Source organism: Stegostoma tigrinum, chromosome 5 (assembly GCF_030684315.1).
Source record: "Stegostoma tigrinum isolate sSteTig4 chromosome 5, sSteTig4.hap1, whole genome shotgun sequence".
Lineage (NCBI taxonomy): Eukaryota > Metazoa > Chordata > Chondrichthyes > Orectolobiformes > Stegostomatidae > Stegostoma > Stegostoma tigrinum.
The window spans coordinates 39321447-39344848 of NC_081358.1; the positions used below are offsets into that span (position 1 = coordinate 39321447).

The window sequence follows — 23402 nt, forward strand, 5'->3', positions numbered from 1 at the left end:
GACAGAAAGCAAAATTAAAACTATATCCAACAACATTTTAAATCATAAAATGAAGGTTTATTTTGAAATGTGTCGAGTTCACATAGTACAATCATTATGAACAATGGAAAAGAATTTGTCAAATCTACATAAAAACTAAATATCAAGACAGTAGACAGCTAAATAATATCGATGTAAAAACATTAGCAAGAGTACCAGACCAAATACAAAATAAGCCTGTATAAAAATCTCCAATGACCCAGTCAACGGCACATTGAGGTTTCCCAGAAAGCTATTAATGGCACGGATGCTGACTGATTATGTTAGGTATTCATAGATATTTTTCAAAATTTATTCGAAACCTTTGCTAAGCATTTTTGACATCTTTATTCTCAAAACCTTACAGAGCATGTTGCTCAACAAACAAAATAGCAATGTCAGCCAAAATATAAAGGTTGAAGTTGTTATTTATTGGACATTGACAATTTGCTGATTCACCTACTTGCTGATCAGTTCTCATTGGTGGAGCAGTTGTACATGGATTCTGACCAGTATCAAAACCAAATGCAGCTACATCAGCAGGTTACCTATCAAGAGGTTTGGATTAAAAGGAAGAAAAAGTTCGATAAATGATGCATGAAGGTTTCTAAAACATTGATTTAAAATATGGTTCTGACATGCAAAAACTTTCAACTGCATTTTCCGTTAGTCTTATGGGGTAGGTTTAGAAGGGAAAGTTGTCATTGCCACCATCCAACAATGTTTGGTCTTAAGGTTTCACTGTTCAGAACCACAGCAACACTTATTCACATTTAAAAAAAATATAGGATACTAAACCTTTACGATTTAGGCAACTAGCACTCTGCACAAACTAAAAACTGTCTTGCTAGCAAGCCAGAAAAAAGCATCTGGTGCAGCATTTCCCAAAATGTGTTTGGAAAAGCTGTACAAATTGTACTAGTGTTACGTGCTACATTAAGTCTTCACTAAATTTAAAAACTAAAACACTGTTCGTGTATTTTAAAATTGAAAATGCAACCAAGACCGATGATTTTATCATGATGTATTTAAAGAATTCATGTTTTGCCAGGATTCTTGGTGAATATTAAAAATGTACATTATAAAAGGTAAATTGCTTGAGATTCACTAGTGCAGGTCCGAACTAACTTGATTGAGGACTTGTATGTGCCTGTAGTGGTTGAACAACCAAAGTTCAAACAAATAATCAAACTTTGAAGAATTTAACATACAGTACTTGTACAATAAATGTGCAAATGATTCTTTTGCATTATAAAAATGCATCATTCACCAGGACCAGCCAGTACTGTAATCATAATTCAAATGTTTTTTTAAAGGAGATCAATATTTCTCTAGAAATAGAAATCATGTCTAACTCTAGATACACTTTTACTGTTTTATCTTACCACATGTGCTGGAAAGGTATCAGTTTTACTTTTGGAAAATAATCTAAAACAAATCATAATTGAAGTGGATTGAGAACAAATGGCATTTTTTTCATAAGCAAGATAAACTAAATGCAAATAACTAGTGGTGAATTTCTTATACTACACACACACACACACACACACACACATATATATATTTGTATATATAAAAAAGCATGACCAATCTACTTGGATGCTCTCCTCACTGTACTCATATCATAAAGTACAATAAATAGCGTGAAAAATTAGAACTGGACATTGATTTATTCAAACCACAGCTTGCAACCCCCTTACTCAATGCTTACAATATTTAAATACTATATATATATTATATAAATGTAGTACTGTATATATAGAAGCAGCAATTTCCTAATTTCAGTATACAAAATCACTTTTGCAGAAGACACTGAAAAATGCTAGCGATTGGGCATATGGCTTCTGAAGAAAATGTTTGTGGAGTAACAAAATGCTGACTTTATCTACATCTACAATGTGTGTGTAAATTTCAGCATCTACTGAAAAGGTCAAAACATAAAATTGACCAAATATATTTTCCAAAGCATATACAAAAAGTACCATGCAAATATATCAGTTTGCTGTTCTTTACTGATAAATGGTTGTTTTAAACTAATTCTGAAATGTCATTTAGTTGGTCAAAGCTTATTAAAACTGCCCCATATCTCAGGAAGGCAGATATGATATGACACTTGAGGCAAATGCATGTTGGGAAATGCAATAGCCAGCATGAAAAATGTGCAAATGTGCTCAGGCACATCTCACTAAAAATGTAGTAAATCCCAACAGTACAAATCTGTTCCAAAACAATCTATGTACAAAAAACATTTCTGCTCTTGTATTAAAACTTTGGCACTATGGAAATTTAGAAAACCTTTATTATACTAAGAAGTGAAATACGTGGTGCGTGGATATTTCTTTGTGGTACTAATTTATGGAACCACAGCTGAGGATTCTCTGCTTTAATTGTTTGACTCAAACAACTGATGGTGACTTTCCCATGTCCGTGGTTCCTAGAGAGAAGAAAATGCGGTAGTTTAATAGATTTAAAAAAAAAATTATTGACACTATTTGTACTTACATCAATAAAAATAAGAATGAATACGTACACGGTAATATTTTCTTCGATAGGATTATAGATAATAACTACATCTTTGGGTGATAGCTTACCTGTTCTAAAGTAATGCTCAAATTTGCACTTATTAAAATTTCTAAGATTCAGTTTGACAAGACTATTCAGTATGCTGCCGAAACCTCCCTCCCATATACATTATTCTCCCTTTCTCATCCAGCCCACCCTTTTAATTCTGTTCCTGATTAGCCGGCCAGTATACCTTGTTGCTGGATATACCACTGTAATCTCCCTTGATTTTAATCAAAACGTAGATGAAACAACAATTGGAAGCAGGCTAGATTACTTACACTGTAAAATTAAATTCAGTTCCAACACTGATAATGTATATAAATTGCATAGCTTGCTGAAGCCTGAGGTAGTCCTTAAGACTACCAATCAAATGAGATCAAATGAGGAAAGACAATGCTGAATCCATTACAAGCCTAATGGAAAAAGGTCAGATCCGGGGAGATACTAGTTCAAAAGGATGGAAAATATAGAAATTTGACAGTGCCACACAATCAGGGAGTGGGGTCCATTAAAAATATCAAAAAGAAAGTGCATCTTCGGAAACATTTATGAAAAATAATGCTGAGTTTGAATACAAAAATAGAAAATGCTCCAAAAGCTCAGCAGGTCTGGCAGCATCTATGGACAGAAATCAGAGTTAACATTTCAGGTCAGGCGACCTTTCCTCAGAATATATTGGCTAAACTATGAGCTTAATAAGCATGACAGATTTTCACCATTAATTTACATATTTATAGCTTATACCCAAGAATCAGAACTTGTGCAAGCTGATCAACTGGGGGAGGAAAAACAAATTTCACAAAGACTGTAGTTACTAGCACTGTGACATTTTAAAGTTTGGTGAATACCTATTTTTAGAGAACTTAACTTCCAAGGACTGTTGTTCCCATTCTAGTATGAAACACTGATAATTGAAACATATTTATATTACATGTGAACTGCACTTCATTTATTTTGTCTGCATTAACCTGTACGTATTCTCACACAAACTCACTGAGAGACCCTTCTCTAACAACACCAAAAGTACCCTGAGTAATTATGGACACTAAAATTTCTGAAGAATTATGTTGGAGTCAGAGGGGAGCAGACTACGTTTACGAGAATTAATTATGGGTGCCAAAATTTAAATTACAAGGAGAGGTTACATTCATTCTATTCCCTTGAATGTCCAAGGTTAAGGGGTAATTTGATCACGATTTCGATGTTATTAAAGTGGAACAGGTAGGGTGGATAGAGGGAAATTACTTCCACTGTCTAGGGAGTCTAGGACAGTGGGTCAAAGCTAAATATTAGAGTTAGATCTTTTTGGAGTGAAATTAGGAAATACACTAAGGGTGGTAGGTAATTTGGAAAATGCTAGAATATGTGTTTATTTTATATTTGAAGTTCATAATCTATTTGGTTACAAAAATCTAAGTAATACGGGGAAGTCAGTATGTGTTAGGTCACAAATCAGACAGGATATAATTGAACGGGTGAACAAGTTCAAGGGGGGGAAAAGAGGTTCAATTGCTTCATCCCTCCACATTTCACTCAAGTCTATTCCAATGTCTCTAAAAGTTGTATCTAGAACAGAAAACAATACATATTGCACACTAAGTGAGAGCAACTATTTCCACCATGAGCAAATATCTGTTAATGGATTAAATTATGGCTTCCTACTGTTTAACTACACACAATAGCTAAATAAATAGAATTGTGTGTATAAACATAGCCTATTCACAGTACAATACAAAGAGCACAAAGCTTCACTTATACAAGTCACATGAATGATAACTTTTGTTTTATTCAAACATAGTGCGGCATTTCCATCAAACACACCCTCTCCACTTTAGAAGAATGCAAGTCCCTCAAAATAGACTCCTCCAAAATTCACAAATCTTGTAACGAAATGGCTTATGAGAGTTAAGACTACCGAATATAGGCTTTGACCTAAACATAGACTAACACTTTCTCGGAAGTATTTACTAGATAGGAACTAGAAGTGAGATCCAGGCTGACAGTTGACCTCCTCAAACACCAGAGAGGGAAGACGTAATGAAACCAGATACTTTACTGCTGTTGTCTGAGATCTACTGACCTAACAGCTGAACCACAAACAAATCTGAGTTTCCTGGTCAGTTTCATACATGCTACACATTGGTCCAACAGGGAGCCACTGTACAATGTATAAACAAAATGGCAGTCACAACCATAGAATCTGTCACAACTTGAAATGTATAAGCTGTATTTGTGATCTTCTTCTTTCCTATTTTTGGACGGGAGGCTGTGAGGGGTGTAGACAAGAAATAGAAAGAATAGAAAGGAAATGGAAACAATAACAAGTGATGAAGCCATTGCAATACCAGGAGTTCGAAAGATAAGCAGCGAGGCTGGTTTTCACAATTTCAAATCAAAATGGTGTTTGTAATGGCAATAATTAATAAACTGTGCAAGGATATTTGTTAAAAGGTTTAACACGGCTTTGTTTTCTTGGTATAGTTTAATATTATGAACTAAGTCAGTAACCTAAAGTCTTTTATATAGTTATTTCTCACTTAAAAATATTTAAATGATAGATTTACAAAGTCTGCAAATTGCAGGATATCAAAAATCCAACTTTAAGATCCACTTTCTGAAATTAACCAAGGACTAAAAGTTTTAAAATAAAGCAACTTGCAAAGTTCAATGTGCAAGAGAAGCCCTTTCTGACTGCTTTAGACACCAATAGTGAAAAAGAAAAAAGATTAAAAATTAGTTTTTACTTCAAATAATTTGCTAGAAATTTAAATTTGTCATTAAAAGGTATTGTGAGGAATATTTAACGTACTAAACTTAACTAGTGTCATCCGAAGACTTTCAGGTTCGAAAAAGGCAATGCACACTAGAACCCAGAGACCCAAAAGGTTATAGTAAGCCTGTTTCAGATTTCATCTGCATGTTGCTGCAGATGCCAAGCGGGTATTCAAGGTCATACACAATTTGAAGTTGACCATTTTGGGTTGACTGCAGTCTTCAAACCTGTCCAAAAGGAAGCAAGGGAGGAAGTATAAGAGAATCAACTGAACAATGCAGCAGGAAAAAATATGTGGCTGATTCCCACAGGTTCTTTAATGAAAAAGTTTTTTTCCCTACTGAGGCTTTCACAAACCCCAATGAGGTAGCAGTAGAATCCAAAATCCTGAATTGAGGCCATATATCGATAGCTAATGAATTTCCAGCAGAGGTCCTTAAAGTGGACATCATGTTCCTCATTGACTTATCAAAAAGAATCCTAAAGTCTATTTCTATTTTAGACAGCTAGGTGTAATCCAGGTTCAGACTGGTCATGAGGCAGTGTGGCTAGAACTGGTCTTCTGCACTTAGAAAACATACACAGCAAAAACAAAACTTTCCCCTCAAACCACTGGAAAAAAGGGAATGGAGGATAACGAATTCAGCAGTTTCTGGGATGGCTAGACAGAGGAAAAACAAATGAGAGATGAGCGAGAGAGACAGAATCCCCTACCAGACAGGTATGATAGGCTGAATAGCATTCTGTACTACACCATACCAATAAACGGACAGAAAAGATAGATGGACAGGCAGACTGACAATCTGGAAAAAGGCTCAGTTCTGATGTGCTGGATAGTAATGAAAAGGGGCCCATGATTGCACAGCCAAATGAAATAAATTTATTGTTCCTTAAATAAGGGCATAAAGGCTGGGCAAACATGTAGTGGTAAACATACATATCCTCTACGATAGAAAGTGTACACTCAACATAAATGGAGATACAAAAGACTTACAAACATCAAAACACATAATAAATGGGTGCTTTAAATCTTCTTGTGTATCTGTTCCATTTATGGATTTTCATATAAATATGTTTGTGCTCAGTGTCAAAGGCCACATTTTTAGGCAAGTCCTTGCTCTATTATCGATCTAATATCTGGTCATGAAGGGAGCTGAAGGACTGAGATTAGAGAATCCAGCTTCTTGGATATGTCACAGGCCCTCTTGTGATCTCAACTTCAGAAAGTAGCAAATGGAATATCCTCGCTTACAGTACACATACCTCCAAACCACAAGTCCAGTGTGAAGAATTATTCAGCAGTAAAGAAAATTTTATTTTAAAATTACATAGCCAGTTAAAAAGTCTACCACACTGCTGTGGATCTGGAGTCACGTGTAGGAAAGATCTGGTAAAAATGGCAGTCTCCTTCCAAAAATCTGTTAGTTAACCAGCTGGGTTTGTAAACTACAATCAATATCAGTCAGTCATGGTTAGAGATGTGATTTATATGCCAGATTTGAGTAACAAAATTTGACTTAAACCAGTTACCATGTCCCCAGACTATTGGCCTGGTCCACTGGCATACCATTCTATCACCATTATGCCACTGGCACTCTGCACTTTGGATTATTTTTCGATTTCTAATATATACCTGCGGTTTCCCCAACTTTATGGATGAACATGTACCTGTTTCCTGAACATTATTTACACATTGGGGCTTCTTGAGATTCTTCATGACAGTGTCCAGCGATATCCCAATGGTCTCAGGAATAAGGGTGAATTAGGAAGCACAATCCCGAAACAAACCCCAGTATGTCTTGTGGTTCAAAACAGGAAAGTTGAAATATATAATATATGATCCACTTACATATAAAATTTGGTAGCAGCTACAAACACTCAGCTAACAGCTAAATAATTTGAGACCTGGTTAATATTTTGTTTACAACTACAGTGCACAAATTGTATCTAAACTGATAGATATCTGTTCATATCTTGAAAGTAAATGTGGCTAATTGAATCTAAAAGATATGGACTCCGTCCACAGTGGACAGTGCATACACCCAAGCTGAACTGTAACAATTCAAGTGACACTGTTTACATTAAAAAACATATACCCACAATTAGAAGTGATACAATATAGTATATAGAGGGATTAAAATTTTAATTGCACTTCTACCAGTGCAAGATCAATAGAAATACACCAGTGCATTATTAACTGCACACACTCTTCCACACATTAGGTCCATTCATACAGATGGAATAAAAGCAACACTGGAATCTGTTAAGACCCTCATGTGAAACAAATTCTGAAAGACTGTGCAGCTGTACTGGACGTGGATTCTCAGACAAAGCTACCCCATGTGGTACCCCATCTAAAAGTCGTAATGCAATTTATTTCTCAAATCAGGAAGTGCTACAGAGCTGCAGGGACAGTTTTAGATAGTACTTAGACTTGTGCCCTCTTAATTCAAGTGTCTGATGCCAAATTAAAATTATTTTAAATTCAATATATATATTACTTTAAACTAATGCAAATAATATGCAGACATCCTACTGAGTACCTCTGTCAAAAAAAATGGAGACGTAATATCAACTGGTATTCCCTAAGGGATACATTGTGAGTTATTCAAACACAGTTGTAAAACGTTCTACTATATTATGTGTATATCTATCCTGAATTAGAATTTTGATAGAATATAGCAGAGTTAATAAAGCAAATTATTCACTCAAAGTTGGCAGCACCAAAAGATAAACAACATTCTATTTTCCAATATTAGATGAAGTATAATTTCTAAATTGGTGTTTCTAGATCTGTTTCAAGTGAACATAAAAAGTTACTTCCATAACTCACATTCATATGTTTGAATTCTCTACAGAAAATTCATCATCTGCTTCCATTACTTGGTTGTTTTTTTGTGGAGGAGGCTTCCATACATCACTGCTAGCACTTACATCAGAGGCATCATCCTCATCTTCCTGGCTAGCATTCTCTTCCCCAGGCCAATCATCATCCTCTTCAAGTGCTTCATTTTTCTCATCATCACCAGGGTACTGTCCATCTGAATTATTGCTCTCAGAAGCCCCACTTTCTCTTTGCCTTTGTACAAACCATTCCCTAATGCTCTCATAACTCATACATGATCTTGCAACAAGGTCATCAAGGTCCTCTTCGTTTAAGTATCTGTGTTTCAAATAGTATTGTTCAAGAACGTTTTTCCCTGAAGAAGCATGGCTTGAAGATATTTTGCTGGTTGATATTCCACTCCAGTTATTTGCCCTTCCAGTAACTCTGAGCCTTCCTCTCCCTCGTGGTCTACCTCTTGATCTACCTCTGCCTTTACATTTTTTGTAGGACACTTGGGTTTGTCCATTTTGGCTGTCCACATTGCCACTTTGATAGTAATAGTACCATTTCAGGTTTCCATTTTTCCAAGCATATCGCGTATCTCCAAACCAACTTACTATGTCAGTTCTAGCCAGTCCACTCTCCGCTGCTAATCTGTCATATTCCTCTGGGGATGGCCACTGTGTGCGAACAAATGCACTTTTAAGGAGATGCAGTTGTTCTGGTGTTTTCTTATATAACCTACTAGCTGCAGCAGCCATTACCCTTGGTATTGCTAGTCCACTTGCCAAAGACGTGGTATGAATTTGTCCATAATTGGATTTGGCAGGTCCCCCTTCAGACTCTTTATATTTAATATCGACCTCACTTCCAACTGCTTTTCCATTTTCCTCATTTTTATATTCAGAACTTTTAGCTTTCCTTCGTTCACAGAACCAGACATCAATCTCCCTCTTTGTGAGTTTTGTGTCAATCCTTAGCTTGTTAACCTCATCGTCAGTGGGAAATGGATTTAAAAGAAAACTTTCTTCGAGGAGATGAAGTTGCTCTCCCGTTTTCTCTTTGAACTTTTGTGGAGTAAAATCAGGGAAAGCATTCCACCCATGTTTGCGTTGTTGATTTAGTACAAGGGATTCTGGTGTTGTTTCATCACCGGAGTCTAAAACAATAGTGCTGCTGACCTCCGGAACATTGACATTTTGATTACACCTTGAATTCCTGTGATTGTATCTTGTGTCACTGAACCACTTCTTTATGTCACCCCTAGAGAGGCCAGTTACTTGTATAATTCTAGCAATCTCTGCATCACTGGGAAATGCATTTCGATTGAAGCTGGCTTTTAGTTCTGTCAGTTGCTCTTTTGTCTTCTTAAGGCGAACGCTATATGGATCAGTGGCTGGGGCAGAAACAAGAGAACCTCCTTGTGCAGCAATTTGAGGAAGCGGTGCATTGTTTGCCCGTTTTGTTTCAGGGCCTGTGTCACCTTCCAGTCCTCTGCGTTTTTGCCACTGAGGCATTTGATTTGCAACTCCTGCAACAGTGACTGTAAGTGGAGAATTTCCAGTAATCGCATTTGTATTAGCAACCTGAGCTAAGACAATGCCCGGCTGGCCAACTATCTGACAAGGCTGGAGGATGTGTTGCAATCCATTAGCGGATGTTGAAATTTGTGCCGGTATGACAGTAATTGTTTGTGGTATAGTGTGCACACGTCCATTGAAAAGTTTTTTCTTGGCATCCTCCACCTCCTCTGGGGTCCAACTGATACCATGCTTGAGGCGTTGAGCCGTGAACCAGATTTTAATATGTTCCTCTGCATATTTTGTCTGAGTCTTTAGTGTTGCAACTTCTGATGGTGTGGGATAAGGAAATTTGTTGAATGAGTTCACTAGGTGAGTATTTACATCCATATTAGTGTTATAAGTTGGAATGCTGTTTACAGGTATCATAACTTTTGGAATGAAATTAGTAGCTGGAGATGATATCATCTGATTTACACCTACTGAATCAAGTATTCCTCCATTGGTTTCCTGGTTAATGCAAACTCCACTGGTATTGGTGGATCCTGAGACTGAGTTGGCCCCTAGTGTCTCATTGTTTTCTTGATCAGCAGTAAATTCATCTACCAAACTAGGAGACAGAGAGATTCTTTTGGTCTCAGTTTTATTTTTAATCATCTTCATAATTGGAGTTTTACTTATTGAAATTCCTTTCAGAGTACCGTCAGTGCTTTCTGCCTGCTCTTCATTCATAGAAACACCACTGCTATTGGATTCTTCAACAGTCTGTTCAAAGACAGTTTGATTATTGTGTTTTACCATTTTAAGCTTAAAATTTATTTCACCTGAATGGTATCTGGCATTGTGGTCATTTAGAGTATCATACCTTTTGGTTGTAAAATTACATTCCACACAGAAGTAGGATGGATTAAGAATGACATTCGGGTGCTTTGAGTCAACATGCAAAGTAAATTCATTCAAGTCCTGTGTTTCAAAAGTGCAATATTTACATTCATAGCCTCCTTCCAGTCTCTTGCTTTGAGTATCTTGCACTTCTTTTTCTGGAAGATTCTCATCATCCATTCCTACACCATCTGCTGTCAAGCTCTCATCAGAAATATCGGGAGGCAGATCATCTGTAATCACGTCTAATTCTGGGTCTTGGTCCACGGTCTCACTGGCAGGAACCATGCAAGGAATTTTAGATTTCCTCTTACTGGCCATGCTCAGTGGTGAAAAATGAAACTTCACCCCCCCCCCCACACCCAACAAAAACTACCAACGTCACTGGAAGTTGATCTATTTTCACTGATATGCCACCTCACAGGCAGTAGCTCTATCACATTGCCTTCACCTGTAAATAAAAGAAAAGAAAGTATAACTTTGGGATTATAAATAATTTTTAATGTTTAACACCAGTATTGAAATCCAAGACCGTCATTTAGATTCATTACATTGGAATATAAATACTTTAAGGATTTAAAGTTTCCTGATCTCAACTGTGTTCATATGACATTAAAGACCACTTATTTAGCCACAGAAAGTGAGGGCAACTTTAAATCTATTGTCAATGTATTCCATTAACTTCCTTGCAGGTCGCTTGTAGTACACTTACAAAAGTCACTGAAGCACATGGGAAACATTTCAGTCAAAGATAAAAGAGGAATCACATGACCGATCCCAAGCATTTGAGGTCTGAGATTTGACGTAAGAGTAAAGAAACTGAAGCTATGTGGCTGGGGAAGATCATAAATGATATGGGTTTTCTGCTCCTGATTTTTTTTTAAAAGTGTATTATCCGATCACTGCAAGGCTGATTAAATCTAATAAAGATACTCCATCTTTTACTTGGTTCTACTATTACAGAACAGTTTCTGCATACCTACCCAATCAAATCCTTTTCAACATTTAAAATAGTAAGCACAATATCCTTCTTTTACAATGTTGGTTGAGGAATAAATAGTGACCAGGCCAGCTATGGGAATAAGGTCACAATAATTAGATCATAGTAAGAAGTCATAAAGCCAACATAGCCCATGCTGGCCTATGCAAGAGCAACTTAGCTTGTCACCTTTTCCTTAATCCTGCAAGTGTTTCCCTTTAAAAGCTTATCCAATTCCCCTTTGATTGCCATAGCTCAACTGGCCTTCATCAGCATAAAAATTTGCATTCCAGATGTTAACCACTTGCTGTGCAAAAATGTTTGTTCCAATTTTGCATTTGGTCCTTTTCACAATTGTTTTAAATTTGTCCCCTCTCGTTGTTGACCATTCTCCCAGTCAGAAAAGGTTCTCGCAATCAAGTCTATTTGAACTGATAATTTTGTACATCTCTATAAAAACTTGTGTCAAACTTCTCTTTTCTAATACGAATGCCCAGCTTCTTCAAATCTATCCACTTATTAAAATCATTCACCCCCAAAATCATTCTCATAAATCTGCACACTTTCTAAATAACATCCAGCTTTTAATTAGATAATGTCATAATGTCAAGGGATTTTTTTTGTTAAGAGTACAGATGGGTCTTGGTTTAAACACTTTATCTGAAATGACGTACATCCAACTGTGCATCTGTGCCTTACTAATGTATCAAAGTATTAATCCAAATTACATGGTCATGCCATTGGAACAGGCCTTGAATCTTTGTATGACTTTCTGAATGTGACATTGGCAATACTGGGCTAAGCTTCAAGAACTCCAAGAGTGCAGAGAAGACAAGTCCCTATTTCCACAATGTTTCCAGAAAATGGGAGTTCCTTGTTACTTTGAGAAAAGCTCACTGTTTAGAGAAATAACACAATTGTGTCGTAAATTGGAGTGCAGGCTGGAAAATAAGCTGACAACTGCCCTAAGAATGATTGATCAATGGTGTAAGCACACATCCATGTCAACAACTGCACCAAATTTAAAAAAAGGCAGATAATATGATCCTTGCCAAAAAAAAGTTGGTTCAAAAGAGTTTCAAGGGAGGTTAAAAGTAATGCATCAAACTTTTAGGATTAACCTGGAATAAACTTACCGTGATGCAAACCTAATCAAATGTGTAATCTGAGATTCTGGTGTAACAGGTCTTCACTTAATTTTATCCTCAACTGAATCTGACATTCGGACTACATACAGTTAGAAGTCAAATTTTCTGTATTGTTAATCCACAATAAAAGAAAAGCCTGTGTGTAATCAAACTTCACAAAAAAGTGGAAAACTGCCTACTCGTTTTCCTGTTCACCCCATTGAGTCCGATCTACCATATATGATATGATCATGGCTCATTTGCTATTTCAATGCCATATATTGCTCTCTCTCCATCTCTGTCAATGTCTTTAGTTTTTAAAAATCTATTTATTTCTTCATTAAACACACTCAGGGAATTGGACTCTATAGCCTATGGTAGAAAATTCCGCAGGTTCATCACACTCAATGAAGAAATTTCTCTATCTCATTCTGATGTAGCCCAACCCACATCCTGAGACCTCGAGTTCTTGCTTGGGACCCTCTAGCCAGGGAAACCTCCTCCCTGCAGCCTGTCAGAATTGTGTATGTTTCAATGGGATCACCTCTAATTAATATCAATTATAAAATAGTAATTACATTTTGTAAAATATATATCAGGCCAGATTTTCTACTGGCCAGAATATCATTACACCAGTTTGGATTAGAAGTGCATATGGGAACCCTGTGTTATCCATCTTAACAGGCTTTCCCAAGTGAATATCCCATAAAATTGAGATTTGAATTTAAGTGAACTGAATGCAATTCCTCACAATTTAACAAATAAATAGAATATTAGTTCACTGAAGTAATCCACTAGTGTATAGGGTGAACGCATGATCCACAGGCATCATGGCTCTGTGGGAATTTAAATGCTGTTAATTAGTTAACTAAATCTGGAACAAAAAGCTCGTGTCAATAATAGTGACCACAAAACTGTTGTAAAAGCTTGCCTGGTTCACCAGCATCCTAGAGAAGGAGATCTGCCATCCCTTACCTTGACTGCCCTACATGTGATTCCAGACCCACGACAATGTAGTCAATTCTGAAGTGCCCTGTGAAACAGCTGAGGAATCCATTCAGATGTCAAGAGTGTGGTTAAACAACACTGCTTCAATGATAATTAGGGATGGACAATAAATGCTGGCCTGACCAGTGACACCTACATCCTGTTAATTAATGAGAAATGTTTACTAATATCACAGATATTACTACATCTAGCTGCTTTTTCAATTGTACAAAATGTTCATTTGGGATAAAAACTAATTTAGGAATTCAATGGATTAATTTAGGAGATTTTCAAAGCAGTGGTAATGTACTGCTGAAGGACACCAAAAGTACAAAAACACTTTCTTTGTAGGTATATAATTAAAACCTGTTAGTTTTTACTTACACTATTGTAATTTGTGGAAACACAGAAACTCAACGGAACTTTAAAATCTCAAACAACTAATTTTTGCTGAAGAACACTACATACCAGTGAGTCACAGACCTCAAAGTCAGAAAAACAGATTACTCACAACTTGTTAAATTCTTCATGCATAGTGGAATAAATTTTATATTCCACAATTCCCTTTGAAATATTTCCTAGACCTTGAGAAACATGGTAAAGCTAAAAAACACACTACTCATTCAATTTATGATCCAAAGTGAAAACTCAGTTAACTTACGTATGAAAGTATAGGGCAATAATTTTCTTGTTGAAAATCACAACACCAAGCTTGCAGAGATTACTCTCACAGACAAATACACAGTCAGTTCACAAAATAACAACATACAAGTAAGCATGAAATTATTCATAGATAACAAGGTGTGGAGCTGGATGAACACAGCAGGCCAAGGAGCAGAGGAGCAGGAAAGTTGACGTTTCGGGAAGGGTCTAGGCCTGAAACATCAGCTTTCCTGCTCCTCTGATGCTGCTTGGCCTGTGTCTGTCCAGCTCCACACCTTGTTATCTTAGATTCTCCAGAGTCTGCAGCTTCTACTATGTATGGAATTATTCAGGCTGGGCTCTCAATTTCAATCTTGCAAATATTATGACGTGCCAATGGACATGCACTAGCAAGAAAAGAAAATCAATTGGAAAGCTGAGTTTTGTCAAATTTACCACTTCAGAAGTTCAATATGGTGCTTTCATTTTCCCTCTAGATACGAAGAATTTAAACACATCTTGTAAGTACTAGTGTTTAGGTGCTGCGCATATAATTACTTCTTTATATAACAATTCTGAGCAAGCAGTTAAAATGGATGTTAAACTTAGTCACCAAAATTTCAATGTCTTTCAACAATATCATTTTTTAACCCGCTCTTCAGAGTGGGAAGATAATTAGTTTGAGTTCAGGTGATTATCATGACCGGATAATAATAGGAATTGCAGATGCTGTAGAATCCGAGATAACAAGGTGTGGAGCTGGATGAACACAAGAGGAGCTTTCCTGCTCCTAAGATGCTGCTTGGCCTGCTGTGTTCAGATCACAAGAGAAATCAAAAACTTTTGTTCAAGGGAAAATGGATGAGAGGTGAACATTTGACTATAAATTTAAACCTAGAATTTCTTTGGACTGCAGGACCATAGCTAGCATTGAGTGAAAAGTACACCCAACACAATAACTACAATATTCAAATTAACTCTTGCCACAGCCAATCAAATAATCAAGAACAGAAGTTCAATAATATGTACTGCACTTTCAAGTTCTAGCAAAGAGAAAAATGAATGAAAAAATAAAGAATCACAGGATAAGGCGTTAAAGTCTCTGAACCATTGGAAGATTCTTGGAGCCTCACGAAAGACACCATTTTCACTGATCTGACTGAATTACTACTTTGGTTCTCTTGTAAATTGCATTCATTTTCCAAACCTTTCAATCCAGCTTTGAAAAGAAAATCATGAAATTGAAAGGTATTTTCAGAAATAAAAATGATAAGAATAAAGTTCTTCCTTTGTTCCTGCTCTTTCCCAAGTCATGGTTGTGCTGCTTGCTCTCTCCTTTGAGGCCATTCTTGCCAGTCCTGAGTTTCACAGCTGCTTTCAGTCCTTTGTTATGTTCTGACTAATGCTTACGTTCTCTCTCTTTACTCAGTTCCAGTCGACAGTTTCTGCTTGCCTAATCCCAAACCATACTGCTTTCCTTGCATCGGCTACAGCTAAATGCACTGAATTTCTTAATAGTAAGTTAACCATCCCACATCCCCAGTTCCAGAGGAATATCAGTCACAAAATTCAATAGGATGAATTGACTCTGTAGATAAACAACAAAAAAGGGAGAAAAAGACAAACTAACAGCCAAAGAAAGCATCTGTACAGAATTGTTGGATAAGAGATAAGTACTCACTTCAGGAGTGAGGAACAAACCAGGTGGAAAAATATAGTACAGAGTACAGAAAACTGGAGGAAGAGTAACAAAGAAATTAGACATAAATTTGTTTTGTTACTTCACCATTTGGACATAATGTGTGCTTTCTTCATCCTGTCTAGATTAGGATTTAAAAAATTCTCGAATAATTTCTCTAGATCTGATTTCTGCTTGTGTTTTGCTCTTTTATTGGCTGTATATACTTTATCAGAAAAATCTGGAATTCTAATCTGTCTGCTACATTATTTTTTTAAATTAAAGAATCCTTGGAATTTGCATGTTTGAAAATAAATCACGAAATTGAATGATCATACAAAATGTAGTCAAATATTCATGAACATTCAACTGACATACATGGTGAGTTAATGTCACTGCTCTGACTTTCTAACTTGATCAATTAAACTCAATTCAGAGACAAAAATTATAAATCTTAAAAACAAAAATTAAACATGCAGTTTGGTTTTGGAAGGTTTGGTTTGTTATGTTCTGAAATCATTCTAGCCTAATGAGAAGTCATAGAAATCGTGACAAGGCTTTCAGCTTTGCTGAATTGAACAGCTCTTTGGGCAATTTCATTTCAAAATTATACACTGGAATTTGCAAAGGAACAACACAAACCAAACCAAAACACCTTCAACCAATCCTCAGCAAATTAAAGCAAAAAGGGGCTTTACTAATTTTCATTAGCCCAATAACTTGCCTACAGCCAGGTGCAAAAAAAGTGCTCAATATTCAAGAGATTGCATTTATTTTGCCACTTTAACACAGCAAAATGTCCCAAGGTGCTTCAGAGGAATGCTATCAAGGACATTAGGATCTTCCTACTAGAAAGCACTGACCCTTCAATGGCTTTGATTAGCATAAGAACACAATAGATAACAAAGTGTGGAGTCGAGCAGGCCAGGTAGCATCAAAGGAACAGGAAAGCTGACATTTCGGGTCAAGACTCTTCATCTGAAGCTCCATTTCTGAAGAAGGGTCCCGACCCAAAACGTCAGCTTTCCTGCTCCTCTGATGCTGCCTGACCTGCTAGGTTCCTCCAGCTCCACACTTTGTCATCTCTGACTCCAGCATCTGCAGTTCTTGATATCTCATTAATATTGTCTTCTTTTTTGTTAATTATCTTAGGATGCTTCAAAGTAGCATTATCTGAGAAATAAAATCGCAAAGCGCGGAGGACAGCGAGGGCAACTTAGTTAAGGAGGGCATGTTAAAGGGGGGGGGAGGGAGAGAGAGAGATTGAAGGAGCGTTATATGTTATTTCCAAACTGGGCGCATTTTGTAAACATAAATAACAATAAGGTTATAGAGGGAGACTACTCGGGCCCTTGTGTTAGTTCCAGCTCTTTGAAAAAAAATAACAAAACAGTCCTACCTCCTTCCTTTAGCTCTCCTTGATGGAAAATCAAGCAGATCACGTTGCAATGTTCAAGTTTTTTTTTCTGGAATAGGAAACACTAAACTCTATCCACCACCTCCTCAGTGTAAACAACATGGAAGGATGGAAGGCTGTAAACAGAGCGCACCCACACGGTCGGGGAGACCGGGTGCAATCTGAGCAGCCAGCACCGAGAAAGGACAAGATGTGGAGAACATCTTCCAGCCATAGGCGGGGGAAGTACCTGCCTGTCAGAAGTAAGGTCGGAGGTGGTACACTCTACCCTGTATCCCCGAACTTATTGTTCTTCTTATTACCGGCAGCTGCCCAGTGGCCGGGCCGTTTCACTGGCGAGGGGCGGAGAAAGAGGGGGCTGCTGGCGGAGGAGGAGAGTTCCGCGAGGGGGTGGCAGTTGACAATCGCGCGGGGGTGACGGTTGTTGCCCCCTCGCTGACCCCTCCCCGATTGTCAATGAGTTCGAGCTCTGCCACCTTCAAACAGTCGAAGCCTGACCGCCGGCCAGGGCGGCGAACCGACAGCGGATCTGCCGATGACATGTACCGCTGGTGCGGAAAGAACCAAACATCGACCTCCTCCCCATCCGCTACAACCGGCCTTTCCTTTGAACCCAATGTGTCGCGCCCAATTCTTCTCTCTCCGCCCGCCCCCCGGTAATGAGGGGGCATACCTGACTCCCCGAAACCGTTCGAAACGCATTGTTCTCCTACCGATCTTCCCGATTTATCGGTATCCCTCTTTCATTAATCGACACATTAATTTTTATAAATATATCGGGAGAGAGGGCAACGCAGACGCCCTGACATCATCGGAGCGCGACTTTGCCAATAGGCCGTAAATTGGATTGTGCTTGGCTTTATCGGCATGGTTCGCTTTTCCTCTGTAAAACATTCCTTTTCTCCCCCCACACGAAGGGGAAGGTAAACCATAGCTGTAACAAAGTGCCCGCTGAAGCCGAGGACAGTAAAATGAGATACTGTAATTAAACGATAATCGAATTGTAGCAATTCCTTGTGAGGACATGTCGTGAACCACCATCTCCTGGAGTGCCGTCACCGGTTTGACCACCGGCGGCTGTTCAGCCGAGCATTTCTCAAAGTTGAGTTGCGATCAGCAGTTCTTTGTCTTTTGTTCTCGACTTTAGAGCAGCAGTGGTCCTTAACGGGAGTTTAATAGAATGAATAAGGATGAACTGGTTTCAGGAGGTAGGAAGATTGGTTATCAGAGTACAGCTGTCAAATTTACAAAGGTGAAATAGGGTAGAATTTGGAAGATCTGACAAAAACGAAACGTGCTAGAGATGTCCAGTAGGATTGACGGCATCGGTGGCGAGTCCAGTGTGACATTAAAGATAGCGTCATTCTGGTCTCTAAATCCTTAACTAAAAACCCAGAGAACTGAGAATGCTGCATATCAGGAATCAAAAAAACAGAAGTTGCTGGAAAAGCTCAGCAGGTTTGGCAGCATCTGAAAGGTCACCGGACTTGAAACGTGAACTCTGATTTTTCTTCACAAATGCTTCCAGACCTACTGAGCTTTTTGAGTGACTTCTGTTTTTGTTCGAGACCTTAACTGTTTCTCTTTCTCCGCAAGTGTTGTCAGACTTGTTTGTTTTTCTCCAACACGTTTTTGTTTGTAAGACAAATTTCAGAAATTTGACAAAGGACCCATTAGGTCGAAAAGGAAATTTGTTTAAGCTTAGCATGGAATGGGCTACCTGAAGTGGTGGGGTGGGGCGCGTTCGAAAGGAAGCGAATAAAAGCTAAAACATTGCAGTGCGATGTGCAAAAACCGATGGGGGCGGGAGGACAGGAGTGCAGGGTAGACTTACTTAGGTAGTCCTTTTAAAGAACCAGCTCAAGTGCCACGTTTTCGTTTTGTCACTGTACAATATAGAAACTAAGAGCAGGTGTACACCACCTCTGCCGTTCAGTACGATCATGGCTGGTCCTTTTATCTCAAAGACCATGTCCCACTTACTGTCCCTACCCCTTGAAGCCCAAGTTTTCCTTTCATCATTTGTTTTCAAATTGTCTCATTCTCCCTTTTATTGGCAGAATTGAACAATATAGTGCTATATTGGTTTCACGGATAAAAGGTTGTTGAATGGTTTATTTTAAAGCTTTAACTGTAGAATTCAGTTTTATAAAGGAGTAAGACACATTGCTTTAGTTGCCTTCCATGCTTGACACGTATATAAAAATCATGACTTTGGTTTGCTTTGTTTGTGCACAGCACAACATTCTTGTAAGTTGCCGAGCAAGCCAACGATAAGCACTGGATTTTGTCCCCGTCTTTAAGAATATCATTAAGGCAAATGGAGGAAAATGAACACCACTTCTGAAGTACAGGTTGTCCACTTATTTGAAAAATAGTTAACTCAACTAAAGGACTCATCATCTTGAAGAAAGTATTGAACAGATTAGGCCTGTACTATGAGATTTAAAAGAATGAGAAACAGTCTTGAAGGGAGTGGATGGGACAGATGATACCCAGAGGATATTTCTTCTAGTGGGGCACTCACACTAGGGACATCATTTAAAAATGAAGAAACTGAGGAGAATTATTTTGAGGGTTGTCGAAGAAAAAAGTTGAGGAATCTGTGTCTTAATTTTATTCAAGGCTGAGTTAAATAAACAAGGGAGTCAAGAGTTAATGGAGTACAAATACAGTGGTGAAGAGACCACAACCGGATAAGCCATAATTAGGCTCAAAGGGCCAAATGTTCTGCTCCTTTACTGAAGTCCTATGTAAATGGATAGTTGAAGTTATCTTAAATGATCATCCCTTTTAAAGTGTCTCCACAAAACTTTCACGAAGTTGGACACGATATGATTAAGAGATATTTACTACTTAGTGTAGTCATGTCATTTTTTCAGAATGACGAAGAAAGGTCCAGTTGAAGGGAGGAATACTTACTGTTCAGGAGCATATTTTAAGAGAGTTGTTCAAAAAGTTCAATTTTTAATTTTTTTTAAAAAATAAAACAAACTGGGCTTTAAGTATCAATTTCGGTTGCACTCGATGCTGACTAAAACTAATTAAGTCCATGTACCTAAAAGTGTCTTGTGTAGTTGAGCACCAAAATCCAAGAACAATCTTGTTGAGAAAATCTGAATGGAGTTTTTTTTAAGATCTCACATCTTTCCTGATTCAGTAAATAACATTCATCATCCTATTTTCTCTAAGTATGCAATGAATAAGCACTGAAACACTTCCAATAGTCTGCAACTGGAAATCCTAAGCTCTGGAATGAAGTAATACGATGAGGCCTGTGTTTCACTGAGCGAAGTGAGAAAATATTTCTGTAGCGACACACAAGGCTTCCTTCAATTTGTTTCCATTTGTAAATCTGTTATAGCATTTTAGTTTCACTGTTCTGAAGTTATTCAATAGACATCTAAAAATTTTGCCCCAACAAAACAATGGACATACTAGTATGCAAAACAGCCAGGAAATAAGCATTTTCACCCCATTTTACTGAAGTCACATACAGACAGCAGATAATGTAAATACGTTAGCTTGACCCCTCACTATAGCAAAGGCTAAGCAATGTCTTGCACCAAATATAACAGATCAATTCTGACAAATTTTGCTCCACATGAACAGTTAGCAGGATATAAATAGTTTGAAAGGGTGGTAAATTGACTAGCAGTCTTGTCTAACCGTTTTGATGGCCTGTAAAGGCAAGAATTCAGAACAAAACAAAGCTGAACCAGTTCTTGTGTTAAAATAAGACATTTCAGTGGTGTGACTTTGGGGTTGTTCAGTTCTTTTGGCCAGTTTTTCTGAAGTGCACTGCCGATTTTTTTCTTCCTTGCATCATTTGCATGTGTCATCATTGCTATTAACATTAAATATTAATAAGCGGGTTGACATGAATATGGAAATTCGGGTAAAGAATGCTAGAAATTCATCTGAAGGTGAATGAAGGGCATTGGTGGCTATGTGTGATGAAGGATAAATATCACTAGGAAAGAAAATCGTTAGGACAGAGAATTGCAATGCAGGTTAAGGCAAGAGTTAGGGGACCAGCCAGAGGCATCGACAGAAGCAAGCCAATTTAGAATTTTGTGCTTCTGTTGGTCTTTGCAATTGATATTGATTAATCCCACTCAAATTCTTTAGCCATAGTTCTACAATGTTTCCTCTTTATGAAGTATTTCTTCTTTATTTAGGTTTTTCATTTATTCACTCCTGGGACATGGCATCACTTGCTGGCCAGGATTTATTGCCTATCCCTAGTTGCCCTTGGTGTTGAATTGTCTTCTTGAACTGTTGTGATTCATGTGCTGTGGATAGAACCAGAAAGGCATTAGGGAAGGAATCACAGGATTTTGATTCAGCAGTGAGGGAATGGCAGCATTTTTCCAAGTCAGGATGTTCAGTGGATTGGAAGGAAACTTGCAGGTGTTGGTATTCAGATGTATCTGCTGCCCTGTTTTCCAGATGGAAATAGTTATAGGCTTGGAAGCTCAGGATTGTTCGTGAATTTGTCAATAGCGCACACTGCTGCTTCTGATGTTCAGTGGCAGAGTGAATGTTTGAGAGTATGGTGCCATTTAAGCCCATCAATCTTATGGAATTGAATGTGGGAAAGGTGAGAGGTCATGCACTTTGGTAGAAAAATAGAGGCGTAGCCAATTTTTGAAATGGGGAGAAAATTCAGAAATTTGAAGTGCAATAGGACTTGGGAGTCTCAGTCCAGCATTCTGTTAAGGTTAAGTTGCAGGTTGAGTCGGTAGTTAGGAAAGCAAATGCAATGTTAGCATTTATTTCAAGAGGACTAAAATATAAAAGCAGGGACATACTGGAGGCTTTAGAAAGGTGTAGGCAAACCACAGTTAGAATATTGTGAGCAATTGTGGGCCCCATATCTCTGGAAAAATGTACTGGCCCTGGAATGGGTCCAGAGGAAGTTCATGAGAATGATCTGAAGAATGAAAAGCTTAACATGTGAGGAACATTTAAGGACTCTGGGTCTATACCCCATGCAATTTAGAAGGATGGGGAAGGGGATCCTAATTAAAGCTTTCGGAATATTGAATGGCCTGGACACAGTGGACATTGGGAAGACGTTTCCATTAGCAGGAGATACTAGGACCCGAGGACACAGTTTTAGAGTAAAGACAGACCCTTTTGAACAGAGATAATGGGAACTGCAGATGCTGGAGAATCCGAGATGACAAAGTGTGGAGCTGCATGAACACAGTCGGCCAATTTGTACTCACTTTTGAACAGAGATGAGCAGAAATTTCTTAAGCCAGAAGGTGGTGAATCGATGCAATTCAATGTTACAGAAGGTGTGGAGGCCAGGTCATGGAATATATTTAAGACAGATTGATTCCCTTGACAACCAAGAACCTTGCTCCTCCTGCAGAATGTGGCATTTGGGAGATGTGGCACACGTCTCCGCTGGCTACATCTGCGGGAAGTGCACCCAGCTACAGCTCCTTGAAAACCGTGTTAGGGAAATGGAGCTGGAGCTGGATGAACTACGGATCATTCGGGAGGCAGAGGGGGTAATTGAGAGGAGTTATCGGGAGTTGGTCACTCCTAAGGCTCAGGACGAGGATAGATGGGTTACAGTTAGGGGGAGGAAAGGGGACAGACAGACAGTGCAGAGATCCCCTGTGGGCATTCCCCTCAGCAATAAGTATACCGTTTTGGATACTGCTGGGGGGGATGACCTACCAGAGGAAAGCCATAGTAGTCAGTTCTCTGGCACTTTGCCTGACACTGTGGCAAAGAAGGGAAGGGGGCAGAATAGAAAAGTACTCGTGGTAGGGGACTCGATAGTAAGGGGAATCGACAGGAGATTTTGTGGGCAAGATCGGGATTCCCGGAAGGTATGTTGCCTCCCTGGTGCCAGGGTCCGGGACGTCTCCGATCGGGTGTATAAAGTTCTAAAAGGGGAGGGCGAACAGCCAGAAATCGTGTTACATATTGGCACAAACGATATAGCCAGAAATAGGTTTGAGGAT

At 38.3% G+C, this 23402-nt stretch overlaps 1 protein-coding gene across 5 annotated transcripts; it reads right to left on the minus strand.

The window, feature by feature from the left end:
• Nucleotides 1–75: 75 nt before the first annotated feature.
• On the minus strand, nt 76–18482 carry LOC125451545 (zinc fingers and homeoboxes protein 1-like). Of its 5 annotated transcripts, none has more exons than XM_048528745.2 (3): nt 18129–18482; nt 8190–11036; nt 76–2452 (listed from the first exon to the last, which is right to left on the minus strand). In XM_048528745.2, the coding sequence occupies exon 2, from the start codon at nt 10904–10906 to the stop codon at nt 8192–8194; it is 2715 nt and encodes a 904-aa protein (XP_048384702.1). In that variant the 5' UTR covers nt 10907–11036; nt 18129–18482; the 3' UTR covers nt 76–2452; nt 8190–8191. The 5 variants fall into 5 exon arrangements, with proteins under 5 accessions (XP_048384702.1, XP_048384704.1, XP_048384705.1 ...); XM_048528747.2 differs by having other exon boundaries at nt 18089–18482; XM_048528748.2 differs by lacking the exon at nt 18129–18482 and adding an exon at nt 17398–18051 and having other exon boundaries at nt 8291–11036.
• Nucleotides 18483–23402: the final 4920 nt, after the last annotated feature.